Source organism: Pithys albifrons, chromosome 22 (genome assembly GCF_047495875.1).
Source record: "Pithys albifrons albifrons isolate INPA30051 chromosome 22, PitAlb_v1, whole genome shotgun sequence".
Classification (NCBI taxonomy): Eukaryota; Metazoa; Chordata; class Aves; order Passeriformes; family Thamnophilidae; genus Pithys; species Pithys albifrons.
In genome coordinates this window covers 8,059,158-8,081,225 of record NC_092479.1, presented here as the reverse complement: position 1 = coordinate 8,081,225, position 22,068 = coordinate 8,059,158, and the positions used below count along the sequence as shown (strand labels likewise).

Here is a 22,068-nt window from a genome sequence, read left to right as displayed (position 1 = left end):
TGGGGACAAGTAACTGAGAGGTGGGGAAGCACCTCAGTGCTAGTGGGAAAGTTGAAAACCCTTAATCCCCTTCTGAGTAGCCCAGGTGGCTTCCAGTGAAGTGCCCACATCTCCTGGTTCCAAAGGCACATCTGGTTTATTTTCATCTCTAAGTGCCTTGCTGGAAGGTGTGACCACCCTGGAGAGCTCTGCATGCAGCTGGCACTGGGGCTGCCCGTGCCCTCCCAGAGCCCAGGAGGGGCTTTGGGGGCAGACAGTGGGCATGGCGGGGGTGCTTGGCTCTGCCCACCCCACATGCTGGGCCTGGCAGGGCAGCAGGAATTCCTGGGATCCTCTCCCAGCCCAGGAGTGTGGGGAGGGTTTGCTGAGCCCCAGCACAGCCTGCCCAGCTGTTCCTGCCCAACCTCCCTCTGTCTGGGACAGCAGGGAGTGTTTGCAGCCTCTCTGTGGCAGAGCTGGGCTGGCAGCTCTGTCTGCAATATTGAGATCGTTGTTGTTTATTATTCTGTCATGTGAATCATCTTAAAAATAAATGAGAACTAAATTTCATTGCCTGTGTTTGGCAAACAAGGGAGAATGAGGTGACCCAATTATGTCCATTTGCAGCCTGTTGGAGGCAGCAGGACAAGCTTGAAGGATTTAGTCTTTTAACACAGTTTAGTGAAGAATGGTGTGATTTCAGACTCAAACTGCAGCTTTTGAAAGGCACAGGTTAATCCTTTTCATGAGAAAGGAATTGAAAACTGGCCCTGGGGAGCAGAGCCACAGGTAAGTCCTGGCAGCCCAGCCTGTCCTGTTGGCTCTGCCCCTCTGCCTCCCCCTCACCTGCAGAGCCCAGATCCACCTGAGAGAGCAGGGAATTCTGTCTGGCCCCACCAGCCTTTCCATCTGTTCCTTCAGTGCAAACACTGCAGGATGAGATGCCCAGAAACTCAGCTGAGACCCCCCCAGTACTTCAGGACAGATCAGTGAATGTGTCACTGGGCTCTGGGACTGCTTTGTCTGCTCATTCCCTCAGATGAACAGTTTGCCAGTTGAGTTCTGTTGGTCCTGTGGAGATTCCTCCAGCTCAGTACACAGCAGCCCTTGTTGTTCTATCTCCCTGTCTGGCTTTTTGTGCTGAAAACACAGATTGAAATGTTGTTTTCCAGGGCATGTTTCTCCTATGCAGTATAAAACATCTGACAAAATTGGGTAAATACATCAGTTGTGTGTTCTAACTGTGCCCAGGAGGGTTCAGCAGGCTGACTGGGATGCTGCCCTGGGTAGTGGCACTTGTTTCCTTGCCTGTGACAGAGGGCTGGAACTGTCACTTCACTTGTGACATTGAGCTGCTTGTCTTAGAGGCCGATGGGATGGGTAGGAAGTTATGAATTCTTACCATGCCCTGAATCCCAGTTGTAAAATCTGTTCAGAAATATGTCAGAGGGCTGAAAAACAGAATAAATAACTGTCTCTGGCTGTTGGTGACTGAACAGAGAGGTTGGTCTGAGGAATTCTGTGCCCAGGGTTTTCCAGCCCAGCTTTCCATGGCCAGTGTTTGTAATTGCTGTGTTCAGATGACACAGGCAGAGCTGAAAACAATAATTTTGGTCAAATTCAACATGCTTTGCATTTCTCCTTAGTTCTCTTTGAATCCTTGGTAAGATGTGCCTGTTTGGGGGTTTTTACCAGCAGAAGTTGTGTCACAGTGTTCACTTCTTGTTCAGGGAGTTGGGGTTTCTGCTGAAAGCTCCCTAAAGAATGCAGAGCTTGAATGCATCTCATTCTGGAGTGGTTGGAATGTCATTGGTATGGTTGGGGTGGAAGTTTTGCAGATGAAGAATGGCTTGAATTTTAAAAAACTCCCTCTTTAAAAAGAAAAAGGCTCTCCAGGCTCCAGACACGCCTGCAGCTGTGTGAGCTTGTCTGGGGCTGAGCTGGCAAAATGCCAACTGCCCAATACAGAGTCAGGTTCCCTCCCTCTGGCCAAGAAAAGGGAGAAGGAAAAGAACTAGAAACTCATTTAAACTTAAACTAACTACAGATATTTATAGAGAAAAGAGAAAATTAAGAGTAAACTACAATATAACTCACACACACAAGTTAGAGATAACACCAATTTTCTGCTTCCCACTGAAAACCAGATTCCATCACTCTAGATCTGTAAGCACCCCAAAAGAAACAGAAAGTATAACAAGAAAATGTTTTTACTTCCCTGAACTCAAACAAAATGCAAGTTGCAGCAGCAGCATCAGGGCCCACTGCAGCAAGAACAGCAGCTGAGTGTCCTGCCTGTACTTGAGCCATGATGGAACTGAGTGAGCACCTCCCACTCCTGTGTTCATATCTCAGGTTTGCATCATCTGCTATGAAATGTTTCTTTGGTTGCTTAGTCAGGTGATACCTGTCTCTCCCAATCTACGTAGATTCTCTGAGCCTGCTAATCTGAGGCCTGGCTAAAACTCCCCCAGATGGTCTTACTGAGAGGTGTGAACTCCCCCCCAGCAGAGGGGAAGAGCAGCTCCCTTGCAGCACATGGCAAAGCCCAGAGGTTGCCCTTGTACCACTGCTGTGTCATCTCATGGGGCTTGGATCCCCATATGTAGAGGCTGATAGGGTGGGGCAAAGGATGACCTTTTTGAGCTTTCTGATATTTCTGAGCAGAATCCAGGTTCTAGATCAGATTCCAAAGCACACAAGGTTCTATATAAAACCCAGGGACTAGATCGGGTTCTACATCACACTGGGTTCTAGATTGGGTTCTGGATCTCCAGGGACATGCCCACAGCCCTGGGGCGTGTTCTTTGCATTCCTCTCTCCCACACCTTTGGTGCACCATCTCACCTTCTTAGACTTCCCCCACCCCAAGTATGTTATGGCTTTTCCAGCAGCCTTGTAAAGTGAGTGGCTCTAAAAGTTCACCTGGGCTGTTCTGGATTCAGGCTCAGGGAATGAAGGGCCTTTCTGCTGCTCACTGTGGGTATTTCTGTAACACTCTGCTCCTTTGTTTCCACAGGGCAGTCCCTCCCACCCCTGCCCAGCTCCAGGCTCTGCTCAGCTCTGACCTCTGGGTTGTCTGCTCTGTGCTTTTGGAAGCAGGTGGGTTGGGGGGGTCTGGGGGTCGGTTGTGGGTGGGAATGGGGCAACAGTGACCCCATCCAGGGGCCAGAGAGAATGTTGGGGCAGGGAAATGCTGCCTGAGGAGTGTCCCATTGTGTGGAGCATGTTAGTGGAGCTTCCTGGAGAACACCAAGCTGGTAAGTGCTGGGATAAGATTTTCCAGGCCTTCCTTTGTGAGGGTGGGTGGGGGTGTCTCCTGGGCATGGCCCAGCTTTGTGTTGGGGTTGGACATTTCCTGGTGTAAGATCTGCTGGGCCCTCCTGTCCTCCTGAGCCCTGTCCTGTGAGAGCTTTGTGTGGCAGGAACAGAGGTTTGTCCAGACTTTCCAGTGCTGTTTTCAGACTCTCTCTACCCTGATGCCATCAGGTAGGAAGGGCTGTGTGGCTGGGGCTGTCACCCACAGCAAAGTGCTCTGTGGTCTTAATGTAACCTCTTCACACACACATTTTGGGCCACATTGAGAGCTTTTCTGCCCACGTTGCTCACTGACTGTGCAGCATTCACTGTGGGCAGGCTGTGGGATCTTTATGCTGCCTGGTCAAGAGGTGGCTTCAGGACAGCCCATCTTGGCTGAAGGTGACTTCAGAAGAGCCAGGTTTACACAGGAGTTTCCATCAACCCTTTTTAAACTTAGAAGATAATTAGGATGGAAAACAATGAATAATACCACATACAGACTGCACAGTGTCTGCTGTGCAGAGGATGCTGAAGGGGAGCCCTCCCTGCTGGCACAGGGGCAGCCAGGGCACTTTCTTGGTGCTTGTGGATGGTGCCACCTATTGATATCCCATATATTTGGTTTCATTTTCAAACAGTAACTGTGTTACCACATTTCAGGCTTTTGCTGTTGTGATTTTTCTCTTCTCAATGGATTGGTTACTAGTGCAGCACCTTCCCTTTTCAAGTAATGATATCCACAAAAATATTATTTCTAGTATTAAGGACCAGTCACAGCCTTTCAGCCTGACCTGGTACCTTGATAAATGTTTATTGTTTTATTAGTCTCTGGATAAACACAACTTGGTGTCTCTTGCTGCTGTTTTGTTCACTGTCTGACTTGGCATCACTAATTAGCACTCAGTAAATTGCCCTGTGGAGGATGTGCTCAGTAACAGAATTCTGTTTACTTATTTGAGTTGACACTACACAGAAATGAGGGATGGTTTTTCTTCTTCCTTCAGGGAGCAGTTTGCTGATTATGGTAAAAACCAATCCCCTTGCACATCTGGAGGCTGCAGGTTCCCAAGCACAACCACCTCCAGCAGATCAGGCTCATACAGATCTTCCCTCTGGAGCTTGGCCAGGAGGGACTGGAATGGATCTTGCTCACTCTTTCCTGCTGTTCTCTCCATGCCCAGTAATGTGGGTGGCACAGCCTATCCCAGCAGCTGCTGCTGCAGTTTGCATTTTTTCTGACTCACTCAGGAGGGCCTATGTGTAATTTTAAACTGTTTCCACACCCAGATTACTTTCCCTTAAAAGTAATAATGAAAATGAAGTGAGGGGAGAGGTTGGTGGTGGCTGCAGGAAAGCATTGCAGGGTTTGACCCTGCTGGGGCACAGCCTGCCCAAAGCAAGCCTTGGGTGCTGGATTCCAGCTTTGTCATGCTTTGTGCTGTGGAATTGAGATAGCACAGTCTGTTTATTTCATAACAGGATTATTTTTTAATAAAATGAAAAAGCAAAAAGTTCAGCTTTTAAATGATAGGAGAAGGGATGATAAACCATTTTGTGAATTTTAGTAGCTTTTGCAGAAGTGCAGTGGCCTTTTTTATAGGATATATAAAGGAAAAATGGAAAAAGAGAGAGGAGGAAGACCTAAGAGTTTAGTTTCAGACAGCTTTTGTTTTGTCATTGCAGGCTTGATGGCTGTGCTTTCTGCATCCTGTTTTCATTCTGGTTGGGCTTATTTATGGAAAACCCCCAAACCACAGACTGTCCTGTCAGGGTGAATCTTCCATCTAGTTGTTAGAATCCTTTTTCTGCTCAGGCAGAGGGGGACCCCCAGATGAGGAGCTGCTGGGATGGGAATTTCAGCCTCTGGGAGGGTTTGCACATGGAAGGCCCACTCGGCTGTCCAGGGTTTTAAGGAGTTCTCTGATGAAGGATGTGACTCCTCATTCTCTCAGGATACTCAGTGATCTGCCCACTGGTGAAAAACAGGCAGTTTGGAAATGAAACTTCTCCTGTATTTGCTATTATATTGCACTAACTCTCCTATTTTGTGTCCTTGTGCCCCTCAGGCAATCAGGGGCTGGCAGGAGGGGAATGAACCGTGAGGGCGTCCCCGGAAAGAGTCCGGAGGAGATGTACATCCAGCAGAAAGTGAGAGTCCTGCTCATGCTGAGGAAGATGGGATCAAATGTAAGATGCACTTCACAGCCCACGATTTGGGCTTTCCAGAGCATTCTGTAGTAACTGGGGTGGTGCTTGTTGAGGTGGGCAGGGAGGGGCTGGTTTGAGCAGTGGAGGGGTTTAACCATCACTGATTTAACCATCATCTGCAGGTAAACACACTTGATTTTTGCTTAAATATTATAAGGCTTTCATGCCTGAAACTGCCACACAGATAAGTGATCAGATGTCTAGATTTAAAGCTTTTCATCACTGCAAACACAGCACACAAAGCAAGTGTTTTAAGGTGACTTTGAACGTGTCCATGAATTCCCAATGTACCCACTTGCTGCTGTGTCCTTGCTGATGGTGGAGCTGCACAGAGAACAGGGGATTCAAGTGCTGGAGGGGAGAACAGGGGATGTTCTGCTGGGAGGGGGAAGCTGTGTGTGCACCCTGTGATGTTCTGCTGGGAGGGGGGAGCTGTGTGTGCACCCTGTGATGCTCTGCTGGGAGGGGGGAGCTGTGTGTGCAGCCTGTGATGTTCTGCTGGGAGGGGGGAGCTGTGTGTGCACCCTGTGATGCTCTGCTGGGAGGGGGAGCTGTGTGTGCACCCTGTGATGTTCTGCTGGGAGGGGGGAGCTGTGTGTGCAGCCTGTGATGTTCTGCTGGGAGGGGGGAGCTGTGTGTGCAGCCTGTGATGCTCTGCTGGGAGGGGGAGCTGTATGTGAGCCTGCCCACTCTGTGCCCACTCTGTGCCCACTCTGTGCCCACTCTGTGCCCACTCTGTGCCCACTCTGTGCCCACAGCTGACGGCCAGTGAGGAGGAGTTCCTGCGCACGTACGCCGGGGTGGTGAGCAGCCAGCTGAGCCAGCTGCCCCAGCACTCCATCGACCAGGGTGAGTCCTGCCCCCTTTCCCTGGGCCAGCAGGCTCAGCAAACACCCAGTTCAGGCTCCTGTGTCTCTGCATTAACCCTCCTGCAGTCTGGGCTGTGCCTGCCATGGCCAGACACAGGTGGGTTTATCCTCACAGGCCAAGTCAGTCCTCACTACTCCTGAGACTCATTAGGATGAAGAGCAGTTTTAAACACCTTGCACTCCCCATGATCACTCAGAACCTTGATAGCCAAGGTCCTATGAGGTAAATTCATGTGTAGACCTTCCTACCCTGTGTGATACATCAAACAGAAATAAACTTTAACCTCACAGATTTATTCTTTTTCTGCAGGTGCAGTAAAGGGCAGGGGTGTGTAGGTCCCTCTAGCTCTGAGTGTGTCCTGCTCTGTGCAGTGTAGACCCTCTGCAGAGGATGATCATCTCATTTTTTATGTTTATTCTTGAGCTGGACACCTGTGCTTGAAAAGGAACAAGTTTGGGGGTGGCTTGCAAGCACTTGTACTCTTCAGACTGGGAGTTTCATAACAAAATAAAATGCAAGGTAAACACAGACTTCTAAGGTACAAAAGTAGGTGTTAGGGATGTGATAAATTAGTTACTAAGACTCCACTTGCTTGGTAACACTATTGTCACAAAATAAAATAGAACCATCTGGCAATGCCCTTTGTTTTTCACATTTCCATGAGTGTGGAAGTGCAGCGTTACCATTTCAGCAGAGTGAGAGATTAGCAATAGGAGGAGTTTGTTTTCCACTGCATTCTTTAATTTGCACAATGGAATTAACTCCCAGACAGGGGTAGTAGACACGTAATGAGTTAGCAAATCTCTTTTGGTTTGTTTAGATTCCCATTAAGAGGATGAACTGTGTGCTGGTTTTGGTAACTCTTTGCAGAAGTCTTGGTAAGCAGCTCTGGGGAGCTGCTCTGGATCCACAGATCTCTCTGAACCCCAATGTCTCTTCTGCTTTTCCTCCCTCCCCTGCCCAGGCCTCGTGCCAGGTCACGTTCCTGATGCACAGTTTGATGTGAAGGGGAATTGTGAGTCTCCAGTGCCAGAACTGAGTTGAGCAGAGACTTAATATAGATCTAAGTCATTTAGAATGCTTTAAAAACACAACCTGCACAAACTTGCTGCTCTGTTTCAGGCCTGTGAGTTCATTCCTCACATAGCTGGGGGTTGGGGGTGGTAGATCTACTTGTGTGTTTTGGCTCAGGATTCTTCTTTTTTGCCAATCTACAGGGAAAATTTGGCAGTTTCTTGTCAAAACTGGGGTACACAGTTAAGAGAGATTTACCTTAGTTGCAGTAGGCATTTTTCAGTGTTGTCCTTAAAGAATTCCCATTTTTCACAGTGCAAATGTGCTGAATTACCTGCACTTGGGCACAGAGGAGGGGATGGAGGCAGAAATCCAGCCAGGGGACACAGCTCCTTCCAGCTTCACTGCCTGATTTCACTCTCTGGGAAATCATATTTTTCTCACCTTGCAGACTCAAAACACTTAATTTTGAGGTCACTTTTGGTCTTTCTTTTGATAACATTTAAGAGTTCCTTCAGTCTGTGTCTCGACTCACTAATCAGGCAGTGCAGGAAATGTAAGAGCTCCACACATTGTTCAAAAAGTGGCTTTTGTCCCATATTTGAACAGTTACTCACTGATTTCTCTGTCATGATTTTCATAAAGTCCTTGAAGGTTCTTCAGACTTTGTCCATAGGGAGGTGAGGCCCTTCCTGATCTGAGACTCTGCTCTCTGTGCAGGGAGATTTGACTCCACAATCTGCCTCCCCAAAGTTATAACTGAACTGGTGGCCTGGCCATTGAGAATTTGCCTGATAGGGAAAAAAGAACAAAGGAAAAACCAGTTAAATATTTAGAGAAGTGGGGAAGGCTGTTGGTCCTTCCCTTACTCAGAGGTGCCATCTCTGCAAAGCAGAGGCACAAATGGAATTGAGGGAAGAGCTCAATCTTTTTCCTTGGGAGAAGGATGGAGCAGCAACTCTAATTTATTGCTCAGGACTGATTTCCTCAGAGATCCCTCCAGGTTTCCAACAGCCAGTGATGCTGCTCTTTGCTGTGGGGTGTGGTGGCTCCCACAGCAGCATCCCTGTCTGTCTGTCTGTCTGTGCCTCCTGCTGCACCTGGGGCTGCTGGAACAGGAAGGGTCCATTGTGAAATCATTGGAAATCAGGAATGCAGTCACAGAGGTGGCCCATTTTCCACCCTCAGGGAGATTCCATCTCCACTAGATGGCATTATCTCGTGCTGGAAACCCATCCAACCCATCTGAGTGTTCTGTGTGCTCCAGGATGGCTCACAGGGATTTTGTTCCCTACTTTTCTGCTGTTTCCATTGAATTGCCTCTGGATTTTTATTTTCTTTGTGCACCTTGCCTTACCCAGCTACAAAAGGTGTGTTATTTCAGGAGCTGGCCCTCAGTGCCTTCCCTTTGTTCCCCAGAGCACAGGCTGCTCCCAGCCCTGTCTCCAGAGCCACTTCTCTCCAGCAGCCACAAAGACACAGCTCTGCCTTCACATCCTGCTTTGTTCCAGGGGAAAAGAGGGACACCTTTGGCATCAGCACTCTGAGGGCTTTGTCCTGCACCTGCAGGTATCTGTGGGCCACTTGGAAATGCTGTTGCCTGGCTCCTGAGTTACAGGAGGGTTGTTTTGGATTGGGGGGTTTGGGGGTTTTTGGTGGGTTTTTTCATTGTTCGTTGTTTTGGGTTTTGTGGGTTTTTTTTATGTTTTGGGTTGTTGTTTTTTTTACAAGAATATAGAGGATGGATGGTCTGGAATTTTTGGAGTGTATCCTCTATTACAATTTTTTTGTTGTTCTCCACGGAATCCTGTCCTGGCTGGTGCCCCCAACACTGAGCTGAGCTGGCAGAGCTGGTGCCCCCAACACTGAGCTGAGCTGGCAGAGCTGTTCCCCCTGCCCTGTCTGTGCTGCAGAACCTGCAGCTGCCCAGGACAGCCCTGAGTGACCACAGGGAGTCACTGCAGCCTCTGTGTCCCCTGCAGGGCCGTGACCCTGCACTGAAGGAAGGAGTTCACTCTGTCCCTGCTGAATTCAGGCTGTGCCTTCAGTGAGCCCCTTAATCATCTCTGATATGGACTCTGTTTGCTGTCTCAGGGCCCAGCAGTTGGAATTAATGGCTAATTTTGGTCAAGAAGCATCTTAGAACATCTCTGTAATTGTTCAGCCAGCCTGAAGGCTGAGCCTCTCCTTGAGTTTATGGTTGTTTTTATTGGAAGAGAAGAAATTGCACCCTTTATCTCTTTATTTTTTATCTTGCTTTCAAAGGGAATTCATCTGTTCAGATGTAGAAAGTCCCTGGGTTAGGATTGTTTACAGGTTGCCTTTTCCACGTGAAACACCTTCAGTCCTGAAGCAGTGCCTGCTCGTGGAGTGAATCTTGTTGTCCTGACAGCAGAATCAAAGTTATTCTGAGTGTCTTTGTGTAAATCAGGTAATAATGACATCTATCCCAGGCTTACTGGTGTGCTGGGGCAGATACCACATGGAAATCAGTGCAAATCTTTCCAGTGTGTGTTCTAAACTCTTCACATTTATTGCTGCAACACATATTGGAGCACCAGATCTGTGAAGGGATCTTCAATGGCCAGAGCATGTACTCCAGTCTGAAAACAGTCTTTTTTTCCTTTCTTTTCAATTCCAGCTCTATTTGCCCTTTCTTTTCAGTGTATTCCAGACTCTCAGGAAGTGCTGAGTCCCTCAGTGTGTTGACTTTGATTCTCTTCTCTGGAGAAGGTTTATCTGATGTATTAAAAATACTTTATTATCCACTGAAAGGTAAACTGGTGGCAGAGGGGATGAGCTCTCAGTAACCCAGAAAGGCCTGAACAACAGTAATAAAACTCCAAAATGAAGTCTTTAATACTTAAATTTAGTATTAATTGAGAGTCTGACATTAATGTCATGCTCACATTTGTTATAACCATTTTAGTTTTCAGTCACTGCCGTTCTGTTGGTAACACCTCTAAGAGAGTATAAACTACTTTCCTTGGGAAGCTTTTTAGGTGCCATCCTTGGGCTGTTTGCTGCTTTGTTTTATGGCTCCAGGAATAACTGAGGACCCAGAGGCATCTCTGTGCACCAGAGTGTGTGCTGGAGAGGGGATGGAAGCAGGAGCTGTTTGGGATAATATGAACATCCTGCTCTTGCCTGCATTGCAGCAGAGCTCAGGCAGCTCACACTTGGGAGGCTTCTCCAGCTCAGGAGGGTGAAATTAAGGCTTTCCCACAGGTTTTGGAGTACAGACCAAATGCCTCTCAGGGAGTTTTATGCCCAGGGGCATCTCCTGCCTGAAGCCCACGTGCCATCCCTCCCTTTCCAAAGGGTGGGCTGTGGCAGGTCTGGAATGGCAGCAGTGCAGGTTGGAGGGAGCTGGGGATGGTGCTGAGCCCTCGGTGCTGCTGTTCCCATGGCAACAGCAGAGTGGGGGCTCTGGAAGGAGCTGCTCCCTGGGGAGGGCACTGAGTGCAGGTGGCCCGGGGGGAGCTGCAGGGGGGATGGATGGGCTGCAGGTGGGATTTGTGCCCAGCATGGTGGGCCGGGGGAGCTGCAGGTGGGATTTGTGCCCAGCATGGTGAGCCAGGGGAGCTGCAGGTGGGATGTGTGCCCAGCATGGTGGGCTGGGGGGAGCTGCAGGTGGGATGTGTGCCCAGCATGGTGGGCCGGGGGGAGCTGCAGGGGGGATGGATGGGCTGCAGGTGGGATGTGTGCCCTGCATGGTGGGATATGTGCCCTGCATGGTGGGCTGGGGTGGCTGCAGGTGGGATGTGTGCCCTGCATGGTGGGCTGAGGGGAGCTGCAGGGGGGATGGATGGGCTGCAGGTGGGATGTGTGCCCTGCATGGTGGGCTGAGGGGAGCTGCAGGGGGGATGGATGGGCTGCAGGTGGGATGTGTGCCCTGCATGGTGGGCCGAGGGGAGCTGCAGGTGGGCCGGGGGGAGCTGCAGGTGGGATGTGTGCCCTACATGGTGGGATGTGTGCCCAGCATGGTGGGCCGGGGGAGCTGCAGGTGGGATGTGTGCCCTGCATGGTGGGCTGGGGTGGCTGCAGGTGGGATGTGTGCCCTGCATGGTGGGCTGGGGTGGCTGCAGGTGGGATGTGTGCCCTGCATGGTGGGCTGGGGTGGCTGCAGGTGGGATGTGTGCCCTGCATGGTGGGCTGGGGTGGCTGCAGGTGGGATATGTGCCCTGCATGGTGGGGCACCAACACACACCCCCAGGCTGGGTGTGCAGGGAGGAGGGACCCTGCAGTGGCAGAGCTGTGGGCAAGGGCAGGCTGAGCTCTCCTCAGTGGGTTTGCTCAGCTGAACACGAGGCTGGTGTGGATGTGCTGCTCCTCTCAGCAGTGCTGGGGTATTTTTAGAATGCCAGACTCAAATCCTGGCAGTGGTTGTTTCAGGGAAGAGTTAATGCTCAGAAGGCTGCTGCTGGAAGGGGGCTGAAGAAATGTTGTGTATACAGAGATCTTCAGGGAAGTGAAGAATTTCTTTAGAAATTCACAACAGGCTAAACCCTCTGATCTCTTTTTGGGGTTTAATTAATCCTGCAGGTGACGACAAACAAATCAGGTGGAGGTATCTATTTATCATTCAGAGAGCACTTGGAAACAGCAGCTGGTGGATGTGTCAGCATCTTCCTTTGTGGTAAGGTAGTGTGGGTTTAATCCAGTTTGTGTCCTCCTGGCTGGATGTGAGTGAGTGTCCCCAGGTACCTGCTGGGAGAGCATTATTGTCACTCATCCTGGGAAATGGGCTGCAATTCAGGTGCCCTGATGAGCAGATGAACACACTGAGCTGAGAGGATGTCTCTGGTCTTCACTGCTGTGCAGCAAAATCATTTGACCTTCAGCTCATCTTGGCTTGCTGAGACTGAAGTCCAAGTGGTGTCAAAGAACTCTGAATTCAGCAATCCAAGCAACTGCAATTGGGACACAACCACAGCAGGATTGTTTGGGAAGTCAGTGGGGTAAGATTGGCACTGTCACCTTCCAAGACAGGACATACAAGACTTACCTACCAGCTGATGATTGGTAATTTCTAGGAAGGAGGAGGCAGAAGAAGTGGGAGAACTATTTGCATGTCTGAAAGTTTGTGGCAATTAATGCTTTGCTCATGAAAGAAGATGGAGAGTATTTCATTGGGTTTATGTATTTCAGTGTGGAAATGTGTGCCCAGAGAAGGGGCAGCTGTGGAGGAGCAGGAGGTCAGGTGTGAGTGCCTTCATCATTGTTCTATACATTAATTACTGGAAGTGCAGGGCCCAGTGAGGGATGTGCTAAAAGTAAACCTGGTTCCCCATCCCATTGTCTCAGGCACAGACTCTTGGCAATGTGCAGCTTCACTTTCTAACCTGTGCTCTGCTTTTTGCATTTCCCTCACTTGATTAGAAGGAAAACATCCTCTGTGTGAGCCCCATGGGGCAGCAGGAGCAGCTCTGCTCCATCCCTGCTTCCCTCCCAGCTCTGCTCCATCCCTGCTCCCCTACCAGCTCTGCTCCATCCCTGCTCCCCTCCCAGCTCTGCTCCATCCCTGCTCCCCTCCCAGCTCTGCTCCATCCCTGCTCCCCTCCCAGCTCTGCTCCATCCCTGCTCCCCTCCCAGCTCTGCTCCATCCCTGCTCCCCTCCCAGCTCTGCTCCATCCCTGCTCCCCTCCCAGCTCTGCTCCATCCCTGCTCCCCTCCCAGCTCTGCTCCATCCCTGCTCCCCTCCCAGCCCCGAGGAGCCCCAGTCTGTTCCCAGTGTTCCATCCCTGCTTCCCTCCCAGCCCTCAGGAGCCCCAGTCTGTTCCCAGTGCTCCATCCCTGCTTCCCTCCCAGCCTTCAGGAGCCCCAGCTCCCTTCCCTGGCACTGTTTGTGCACAAGCACAGGCACTGCAGAGCTGCTTAATGAGCACCTCGTTAGCTCTGTTTCATTTAGCTCTGGGTGGTTTGGGTTGTAGGGCTGGGCTTGAACAAACCCTGCTTTTGTGCTGTGAAATGGGGCTGGCATTTCTGTGGCCAAGTGTCCCCCAGGTTCTCCTGCTCCAGGACACCCTGAGAGGTGGCCCTGCCCTGTCAGTGGCTTTGGGAGGGTGGGAGCACTGAGCAGTGCCCATGGCATTCCCACTCTGCTCCCTGACTCCTTCAGCTGCCACAGGACCTTCTGCTGTTGTTTGAACAAAGTTTGTCTTCCTCTTTGTCAAATTTGTCACCTCACCAAGGACAGAATTTGATCTTTAATGTGGGAAGAGAAGAAATGAGCCTGGGCTGGAGTTTTTGCTGCAGGATGTTTTCTGTTGGGGTTGTGCCCTGGGGTTACCCACCCACTGACTTGTCTCCCTGGAAGATATTATTATCTTTTATAGGATAGATCAAATTGTCTTTTTAAAGGCAGCTGCCTGAGGCTCTTGCAAATGCTGAGCTGCATGTGATTCCTGCAGAGGAAAACAAGGGTGGTTCTGCCAAACAACAGGAGGAACTGGGGAGGGAGCAGGAAAGAAAACTATTCAGAATTGGGTGTAAAATCCATTCTTTACTAATCTTGCTTAAAACTGTACCAAGAGACACAGAAATACATAACTTCTAATATTTATCTTCCCTTTTTCCCTTTCTAAACTGAACAGGGGCTGCCACCCTGGTCTTCACTGCTCTCCTGTTCCTTCCTGGGGTTTGTTTCACTGCTCCCTGGTGTTCTGGCAGAGCTTTCCAGCTCTGTGTTGCCATCAGATTTCATTAGTTTATGGTTTGCTTTTCTGTTCCAGGCTCATTTATGAAAGTATGAAGTAAAACTGGTGCAAAGGCCAAGCATTGTGGACGTGCAGTTGTCCTTCCCTTCCAAACACAATCCATAATCTTTCCCTAATGAATTGTTTGCCCACCTTGGGTCTTGGGTCAGATTGCCTGTTAGGATTGAAAAAGCACCATGTGGGAAACTAAAAGTGCTGAAGACCATCAGAGAGGGAGCAGCTTTTGGATGATGTTGTGGTTTAAAACCCACCTGTGCAGTTTGTTCACAAATTCAGGCACAACCTGCAGTTGTTGTGATTAAAACCAGGGCCCTGCACAGAGTGTGGTTTGCTCAGGCTGTGAAAGGGCAGAATTCTGAATTCCAGTCCCTTTCTCCATCCACTGTTGCACTTCTTTAGGATGCACAGAATAATAAACCAGTAACCCTGCAGGTATTCAAGCACTTCCCACATTCCTACCCTGCTCTTTATTGTGCTTTGTCTTCCAAACAGAACATGGAGTTAAAACTTGGCTTTTTCACTGTTCCTGGATTTTTGGCACTTCTTTCTCTCTCCCCGGGGAAGTGCAGGGAGATGTCCCAGCATCAGAAGCTGCTGTTGCCAATGCCCTGGTGCTGGGGCTGTGCCAGGGCACGGGGAGGGGACCTGGGGCTGGTTTGGGCTGTGACAGCCACACTGGGCAGCAGCACCCCTGGCATCCCCTGTGCCCAGAGCTGCTGTACAGCCCCTGCAAGCACAGGAGGAGCAGGAGGAGCTCTGGGCACAGGCAGAGGAGCTGAGGCTGCCTGGCACAGGGAAGGGGCCTGGGGCTGCCCCTCTCTCTGCAGGGCTGTTTGGGCAGTGACAGCCACACTGGGTAGAAGCCCCCCTGGCATCCCCTGTGCCCAGAGCTGCTCCTGCTGTGTTTGCAGGGGCTGAGGGTTTGGGGTTTGGGGCAGGCAGGACTCAGCCCTGCCTGGGCACTGTGCTGGGAGGGTTATTCCTGCCCAGAGCCCAGGCAGGGAGACCCCAGGCAGACACCAGTGCCCATCTGGTGGGTAATCCAGCTCAGGCTGTGCTGCCCTGACGTCAGCACAGGGCTCTGGGGTTGCCAGGAGACTGCAGCTCCTCCTCTGCAAGGGCAGGCACAGAAACACACCCTGGCTCTGCTTCACCTGCCCTCGTTCCCTGGCAAAGTGTCTCACTCCTCTCTTAGCACAGAATCCTGGCAAATACAACCCTTTTTTTATTTTGGTTTTTAGAGGCTGCTGGTTCTTGTGCATTCTCAGATCAACGAGGCAGTTGTTGATGCTGAGCTGGATCCTGGTGCTGTGTATCATTCATGTTTTGATCAAGGGAAAACCAGTTTGTGGAGGAGATGAAAGGGGAGATGACTGCAGGGCTTCTGAGTGCTGCCAGGAGGTGCATCAGAGCTGGGTTTGATGTAGCTTTATATAAGATAAGGGTCCTACATATGGAAAACAAACTACTCCTTGGTCCTCGATATTTCCTCCTTTGAGTACAAATAACAAATAGATAGTGAAGTGTATAAAAGTGAGCATTGATTCCTGAGCATTGATTTAGCATTTAGGGACATTGGCAAGGGGGATTTACACCCATTTGTGGCCACTTTTCCTGCTGTATTACAACTAAAGAGCAAATGAGATGACTGAGAAATGGAATCCACATAACTGAAAGAGATGAGGAATTTTTATGAGTCCTCTTTTCCCTTTTGTGCAGGTGAACAGGCAGAAGGTGCTTGGGGCACCAAGCTGGGATCTGCTTCTTGATATGCTGCAATAAAAGACTGGAGGAGTTTTAGGTGCTGATGCTCCTTCTGAGCTGAATCTGAGCTTTCCAGAGCCCTGTGGGAGGATTCTGTGGAGCTGAGCAGTTCCCTGGCTGGGACAGGCCCTTGGGTTGCTTTGGGCATCTCCTGGTTTGCCATCTAATCCCTTGAGAGCAGCTTTGAAGGAAAACTTCCCAAGTAAAATCACCCCAAGCAGACTGAAGTAGTTAGTGAAGGGCAGAGGTCATTGTTGCACTCCAACACTTGGGATCACTTGAAGGAGGACATCATTTTCAGCAATCATATAGACAGTGACTGGAGGATTCATCATATTTTCTAATCAGATAAATGCTGTGAGAGGATCCACAGATGAAAGAAAGCTTTGCCTTTTATCTGCCTTTCTTGGGGATCAGATTTTTACCAGAAATTGGAAATCCTGCACTGAGCCCTTCAGGGTTGTTTTCCAGGTCTTGTCTAGACTAAAGATACTGATTTAATCCCCTGCTCTGACACTGCTTTCTGATGTGCTTTTATTTCCATGTTGTCCTGAAGACATTTCTCTCTAATTCCCTGCTGGCCCCACTCCATGGCTGGGAGGTCCAGGAGCAGATTTCTCTTTGAGCATCTCCAGGTCCCTTTTGGAGGGAAGTGCTCAGGGTGGAGGGTTTTCACCAGCCTTTCTTTAGCTGATCTCCTTCCCAGGCCCTTCAGGTCTTCCTGCCATCAGTGCCCCTTGAAAGGCCACACAAGTTTGCAGAGGGTGGGAGGTGGTTGTGGGAGGGTGATGAGCCCCTCTCTGTGCTCAGGTGAGTTGTGAGGGTGATTTTACACAGTTGGTGGCCTCAGTTGAAAATAAAACCCAGTAACTGAGAAAGTCCACACTGAATTCTTCTGGGAAGGGTTTCTGCAGGCTGGGGATGAAAGCAAAGCTGCATCTCTTTCCTGGGCAAATGAGAGCCCTCACTTTGAAAGAAAATGTTGCACTTCCATTAGAAAAAGGAACATTTTCAAGACATGAAGGATGTTTAAATGATTTTTAGTGAGGGGGAAAAGAGCAGAAACCTTTCAGCTGGCCTATTAAAACAATTAATTATTTAAAAGCAAAGAGTAATGAACATCTATATGTAAAGATACAGCAGAGAATACTTAAATGCCATTTGAAAAGGACAGTGATGCAGAGGGGAGTGCAAATCTCACTGAACAGTCGAGGTCCTTGTGCTTCAGGGAAGCTCAGTAGTTTCTTATGCAGTGCTGGAGTTTACAAGGCAAAAAAAAAAGCATCTCCACATGCCTGTGGTGACAATCCTCTGTACATTCTCCTAAGTCTTGCTGCTTGGAAATGTGTGGAACAAGGAATGCTTGGTTTTCTTTCAAACCAAACTGATTTCCACAGGCTTGCAAAGGAACACTTTAAATCCACTGCTGAAATGTTCAGATCCCTTTAAATGCCAGTTCCCCCCAAAATGAGAAAGTGCAGCTTTCTCCCTCTGTCCTCCTGGTGCTTTCCTGTTGATTTTCTGGGTGTGCAGTGACAGTCTGGGCACTGCATCTCCCAAGGCAGTAATTGTGGCATGTTTTCCTGTGTCCTTTGTCCTGCAGGTGCTGAGGATGTTGTGATGGCATTTTCCAGATCAGAGACAGAAGACAGAAGACAGTAACCCCAGGACAGCTGAAGGACCCAGAGCTGGGGAGGACAGTGAGGTTCCTGCAGATGGAGGAGGATGGCTGAGCATTAACAAGTTCCTTTGCCCTCCCTGATTGTTCCTTGGTATCCCTTCTCCTTTGTAGTGCTGTTTCCCTTTGCCCACCCCTCAGGATGCATCTCACAGCCATCTCTCCCTGCCAGGTTTTGCTCCTCAGCTGGGCTGTGTTGCTCAAGGACAGACCCAAAGGTGTGTCTTTGCTTGGCTCAAAGGGACAGGCAGTGCTTGGCTAAAGGAGGGCAATTTTTCAAACTTGACCAATGGAAACCTTTTATCTCACGTTTTGTTTTGTATTGTAAAGAAAGTCTCTTGACATCCAACTTCTAAAGAAGCTTTTCATGCTGTGGTGCTTATTTAGGTCAAACTTGTGAATTTGAAGAGGGTGTGATTTGGCTGCAGAGAACTGGAAGCAACTTGGGATTGGGTGACAATGCAAATGCTTTCCCTTCAGTTGGCTTGCAGGTATTTTGCTGACCCCAACACTTTCATGGCAGGAAGCTGCTCTTTTGGTGCATTGGTTGTTTCTTTATCCTTCCTGGCTTGGGGGGAAGGAGATAAATGTGCTTTGCAATATTTATTACACCTACACACATTTAAAGGCTTGCTTTTGGGGGGTTGTTTTGGGTTTTCTGATTGGCTTTGAAGTCATGGGGTTTGATTTCCTTTGGGCTGCAGTGTTTCTGATGCAATCAGTTTTTCCATGCCCAGCTGCTCTGTGGCCTCGAGCTCTGTTGGCAGCATGTGTCAAAAAGCATATTTGGGTCAATAAATCCACCTGTTGGGACTGGCAAGTGGAGATTCCCATTCCTGGGCTGCTGGGGGGCTGTGCCAGGGGCTCCTGGCACCCCTGGCTGCTCAGGGGGCTCCTCTCTTTGCTTCTGACACAGGAGCTGTGGGTATTTTGCAGGAATTGCAAGAACCAGATCTATGGCTGTGACAGGAATTTGCCAAATTTGTATAAAGAATATGTGAACTTGTTGAAAATCCTACAGAGTTTCCCTCTAACCCTTCAATTGCTGCACAATTACTCTCACATCAGGAGAAATTAATGACCATTAGCTTAAATCCAGCCTGCACTGGGGTTTCCTAAGCTGACATTTCTGGTCACCTGCAGAACTGGGCATGGTTTGCCTCCTGGCAGCTCTGTGGTGGTGGGGATGCCCTGAGCCCCAAGATCATGGCATTGTGTCCAGGCACTGCCCAGGGCAGGGGCTGCTCTCACTGCCCAGCACTGCCCAGGGCAGGGGCTGCTCTCACTGCCCGGGGCAGGGGCTGCTCTCCCTGCCCAGCACTGCCCAGGGCAGGGGCTGCTCTCCCTGCCCAGCACTGCCCAGGGCAGGGGCTGCTCTCCCTGCCCAGCACTGCCCAGGGCAGGGGCTGCTCTCCCTGCCCAGCACTGCCCAGGGCAGGGGCTGCTCTCACTGCCCAGGGCAGGGGCTGCTCTCACTGCCCAGGGCAGGGGCTGCTCTTCCCTGCCCTCACTGCCCAGGGCAGGGGCTGCTCTCACTGCCCAGGGCAGGGGCTGCCCAGCACTGCCCAGGGCAGGGGCTGCTCTCCCTGCCCAGCACTGCCCAGGGCAGGGGCTGCTCTCCCTGCCCAGCACTGCCCAGGGCAGGGGCTGCTCTCACTGCCCAGGGCAGGGGCTGCTCTCACTGCCCAGGGCAGGGGCTGCTCTCACTGCCCTCACTGCCGTCACTGCCCTCACTGGGTGTGCAGGTGACACTCTCAGGTTTACTCTCTCTGGAGCTGCAGGGCCTTAAAACACCCCACACTGACAGCCTGCAGCAGCTGCAGGGCAGTTCCAGAGGGCACTGAGTGCCCAGGAGGATGCCCACGCCCCTCAGCTCTGCTGCCCAAAGCCAACACTTCATTTGCTCTCCTGGGTGCAGGTGGTGGGTGCAGAACTTTGGGGGTTTGCTGTGGGTTGCACTGACTTTGAGATGTTTCAGAATCTATTAAAGCTGAACTCCATTCCCTGTTCTGGTCCCTTTGCTGTGGTTGTTGATTCCCTGCAGTGACAGTGGCAGAACCTGCCTGTGCCACTGTGGGAATTCTGCTCCCAGGATGTGCTGTGGTCTCAGGGCAGGGGAAAAGCTGGAGGAAACCATGGACTGTGTGCAAATGGAAGAGTGGACTTGTCAGCACAAGGAGGAAATTATCTCAAGCAAATAAATCCTGTGTAATGAGAGCAACTGTACATCTATTTATGCAAACACTCCTTTTAATTGAGTTGCAGCTTTGTAAAGTTTAATGTGAAAGTAAATCTTTTCCCCCTGTTGGTTGGGGCCAAATAAGAAATTTCTTTATTAAAATAAACCAGGAATGAGCCCAAAAGATTCTTTAAATTTTGACCTGGTTGCCTAAGAGGCATTTCAGTGTTAACTTTGGTGCAAAGGGTTAATTTGAGGTGTGTGTGTTCCTGGCTGGACTGGGGGGCCTGTCACTGTCCAGCCAAAATGAATCCTCCATGTGTATCTTTGCCATTCCTGAGCTGGTAAATCTTTTCAAGAAGAAAAGTGAAGTGTTTATGTGGTTTAATCTTTTCACTAAAACTGTAACTGTTGGGGAGGGGGGAAATACAGTTTTTAATAGCTGCTCTTGTTTCATACTGATTTATTGCACTGTTGAACTGCCCAGTGAACAGCACTTGCTTCACCTTTGTGAAGGACTCCAGACACTCCAGACTTGGGGCCTTGAGTAATAGGTTGGGAAAAGCCAATTTATAACCACATGATATGGAACTCAGACCCTGGAGGAGTTGTGGCCCCTGGAGAGTGTTTGTGCTTGGTTGGTGGTTCCCTGTGTGCTCTGCCCCTTCCCACTGGGATTTCTCTCACCCAGAGCTGGCAGGGTTGTAGTAAAGAGCTCATATATATAAGTCAGGGAGAAAGTGGTGGCAAAAAGGGCTTTCCAGTGTTCCCTTTGAGTTACATTTCTAAGTGTTTGTGTTCTGGCTATGAAAACAAGGTCCCCATTCCAGCTGTGGAATCTGCATTAACTGGGATGTGGAGAACCCCACACAGCACATGAGGGTGGTGGACTTACTGGTTGTTTGTACACATTGCTCAAGCTTTGCCTTTTCAAACAAAGCATTACCAATAAAACTAAGAAATACAGTGGTTTAGAGGTCAGAGGTGAGCACAGATCAGATTTGAAATGTGTTTGTGGGTAGGAAAGGCTGCACAGCCCAACACCAACCAACCAGTGCCTAAGGCCTTCAGCAGGGGAGTGTAAAACCTTCAGAGGCACCTTCCAAACAAGCAGCTCTTTGGGTGCTCCTTTTGGGAGACCTGTGCCTTTAGACACTCCAGGTGTGCTGTTCTCCCTCTCCTGACAGTTTTCCAGAGCCTGAGGGGAAGGTGCAGAGCTGGCCCTGCCCTCCCTCCCTCCCCTGTGTGGTTGGTGTGTCTGAGCTCAGCCTGTTGGACATGACAGGGAGACTCCACTGTTCCCACAGACCTTGAGTTTGGTTCTCTCAGGTCCTGAAATACCCCTGGAGTGACAGAACATGTGAGCTGGAGGCTTTGGGAGGAGACATTGCCTGGGAGGAACTTGGACCACTAATAAAGTAAAATAAGCTCTTCAGATGTTTTGTTCCTGTTCTACCCAAGGTAAGTGGTCACTGGGAGTTGTGTCCTCTTGGCTGTTCAGTGTCTGTGTGAAAGTTTCTGATGCTTCACATGAAATCTGTTTCAGTTCCACAAAGCCTGTTTCTAACTCACCAGCAGCCCAAATAGTTCTGGGGAGGGCTGAAGATTAAATGGCCCATGAAGTGCAAAAACCCATCACCTGTAGGAGAGATGATCCTAAACAAGACCTCAGGGTCATATGTGGGATAAACTTCTATTTATTGAGAGGTTATTGAGAGTCCCTTCCAAAAATAAAGCAGTGCCACGTCTGGAGTTACTGCAAGGACAGAAGTTAAAAACTTTGAATCAAATACTTATGATGTGTTAGAAATGGTTTTATAAAAGATCCTGAGTGTCTGGGCAAGGAGGGGAAATTAGTCTGGACTTCTGTAAGATCAGTCCTGCAGCTTTCCCTTTGCTCTCTTGCCTCCTCAGGGACTGTGGCAGCAGAAGAGGCACTGGGGGCACCAGGACCCAGGAGAGCAGGAGGAACAGTTCCTGGAAGTTTAAGGAATCTTGGGTTGTATTCAGTCTCTCCAAAAGAAAGAGTCCTTAGTGAGTAGCATCTTCTCCTCACTGTTACCCATCAGTAACAGAGTTCCAAGGCTTAGTTATTAATAAGGAGCTTTTAAGAAGCTTTGTTGAAGCTGCACAATGTGTTTCAGTGTAACAGGAGCACTGAAGAGCTGCCCAGGACTGCCCTGCTGGGATATTTGCTGAGGGCAGTTGATTTTTAACCCCTTGACAGAACATGGCCCATCAGCTCCACATCCCCAGAATCTGCACCTCCCTTTTGCTCAGAGGTGCAGGTTCTGTGCAGGGCAAATCCCTGCTCACAGCATCCTCAGGAAATGGCATTTATTGTTTAGTTTCTTTGA

The 22,068-nt window shown here is 49.8% G+C and overlaps 1 protein-coding gene across 2 annotated transcripts in view; it reads left to right on the top strand.

Annotated features, from left to right (window-relative positions):
• The window catches only part of CTNNBIP1 (catenin beta interacting protein 1), a 29,931-nt gene extending 9,776 nt beyond the window's left edge, over nucleotides 1-20,155 (top strand). For both annotated transcript variants that reach the window (XM_071575682.1, XM_071575684.1), the window contains exons 2-5: nucleotides 2,999-3,081; nucleotides 5,346-5,466; nucleotides 6,246-6,336; nucleotides 17,458-20,155. In XM_071575682.1, coding sequence (XP_071431783.1) covers nucleotides 5,371-5,466; nucleotides 6,246-6,336; nucleotides 17,458-17,516 — 246 coding nt within the window. In that variant the 5' untranslated portion in view covers nucleotides 2,999-3,081; nucleotides 5,346-5,370 and the 3' untranslated portion in view covers nucleotides 17,517-20,155. The remainder of the gene's footprint in view (nucleotides 1-2,998; nucleotides 3,082-5,345; nucleotides 5,467-6,245; nucleotides 6,337-17,457) is intronic.
• Nucleotides 20,156-22,068: the final 1,913 nt, after the last annotated feature.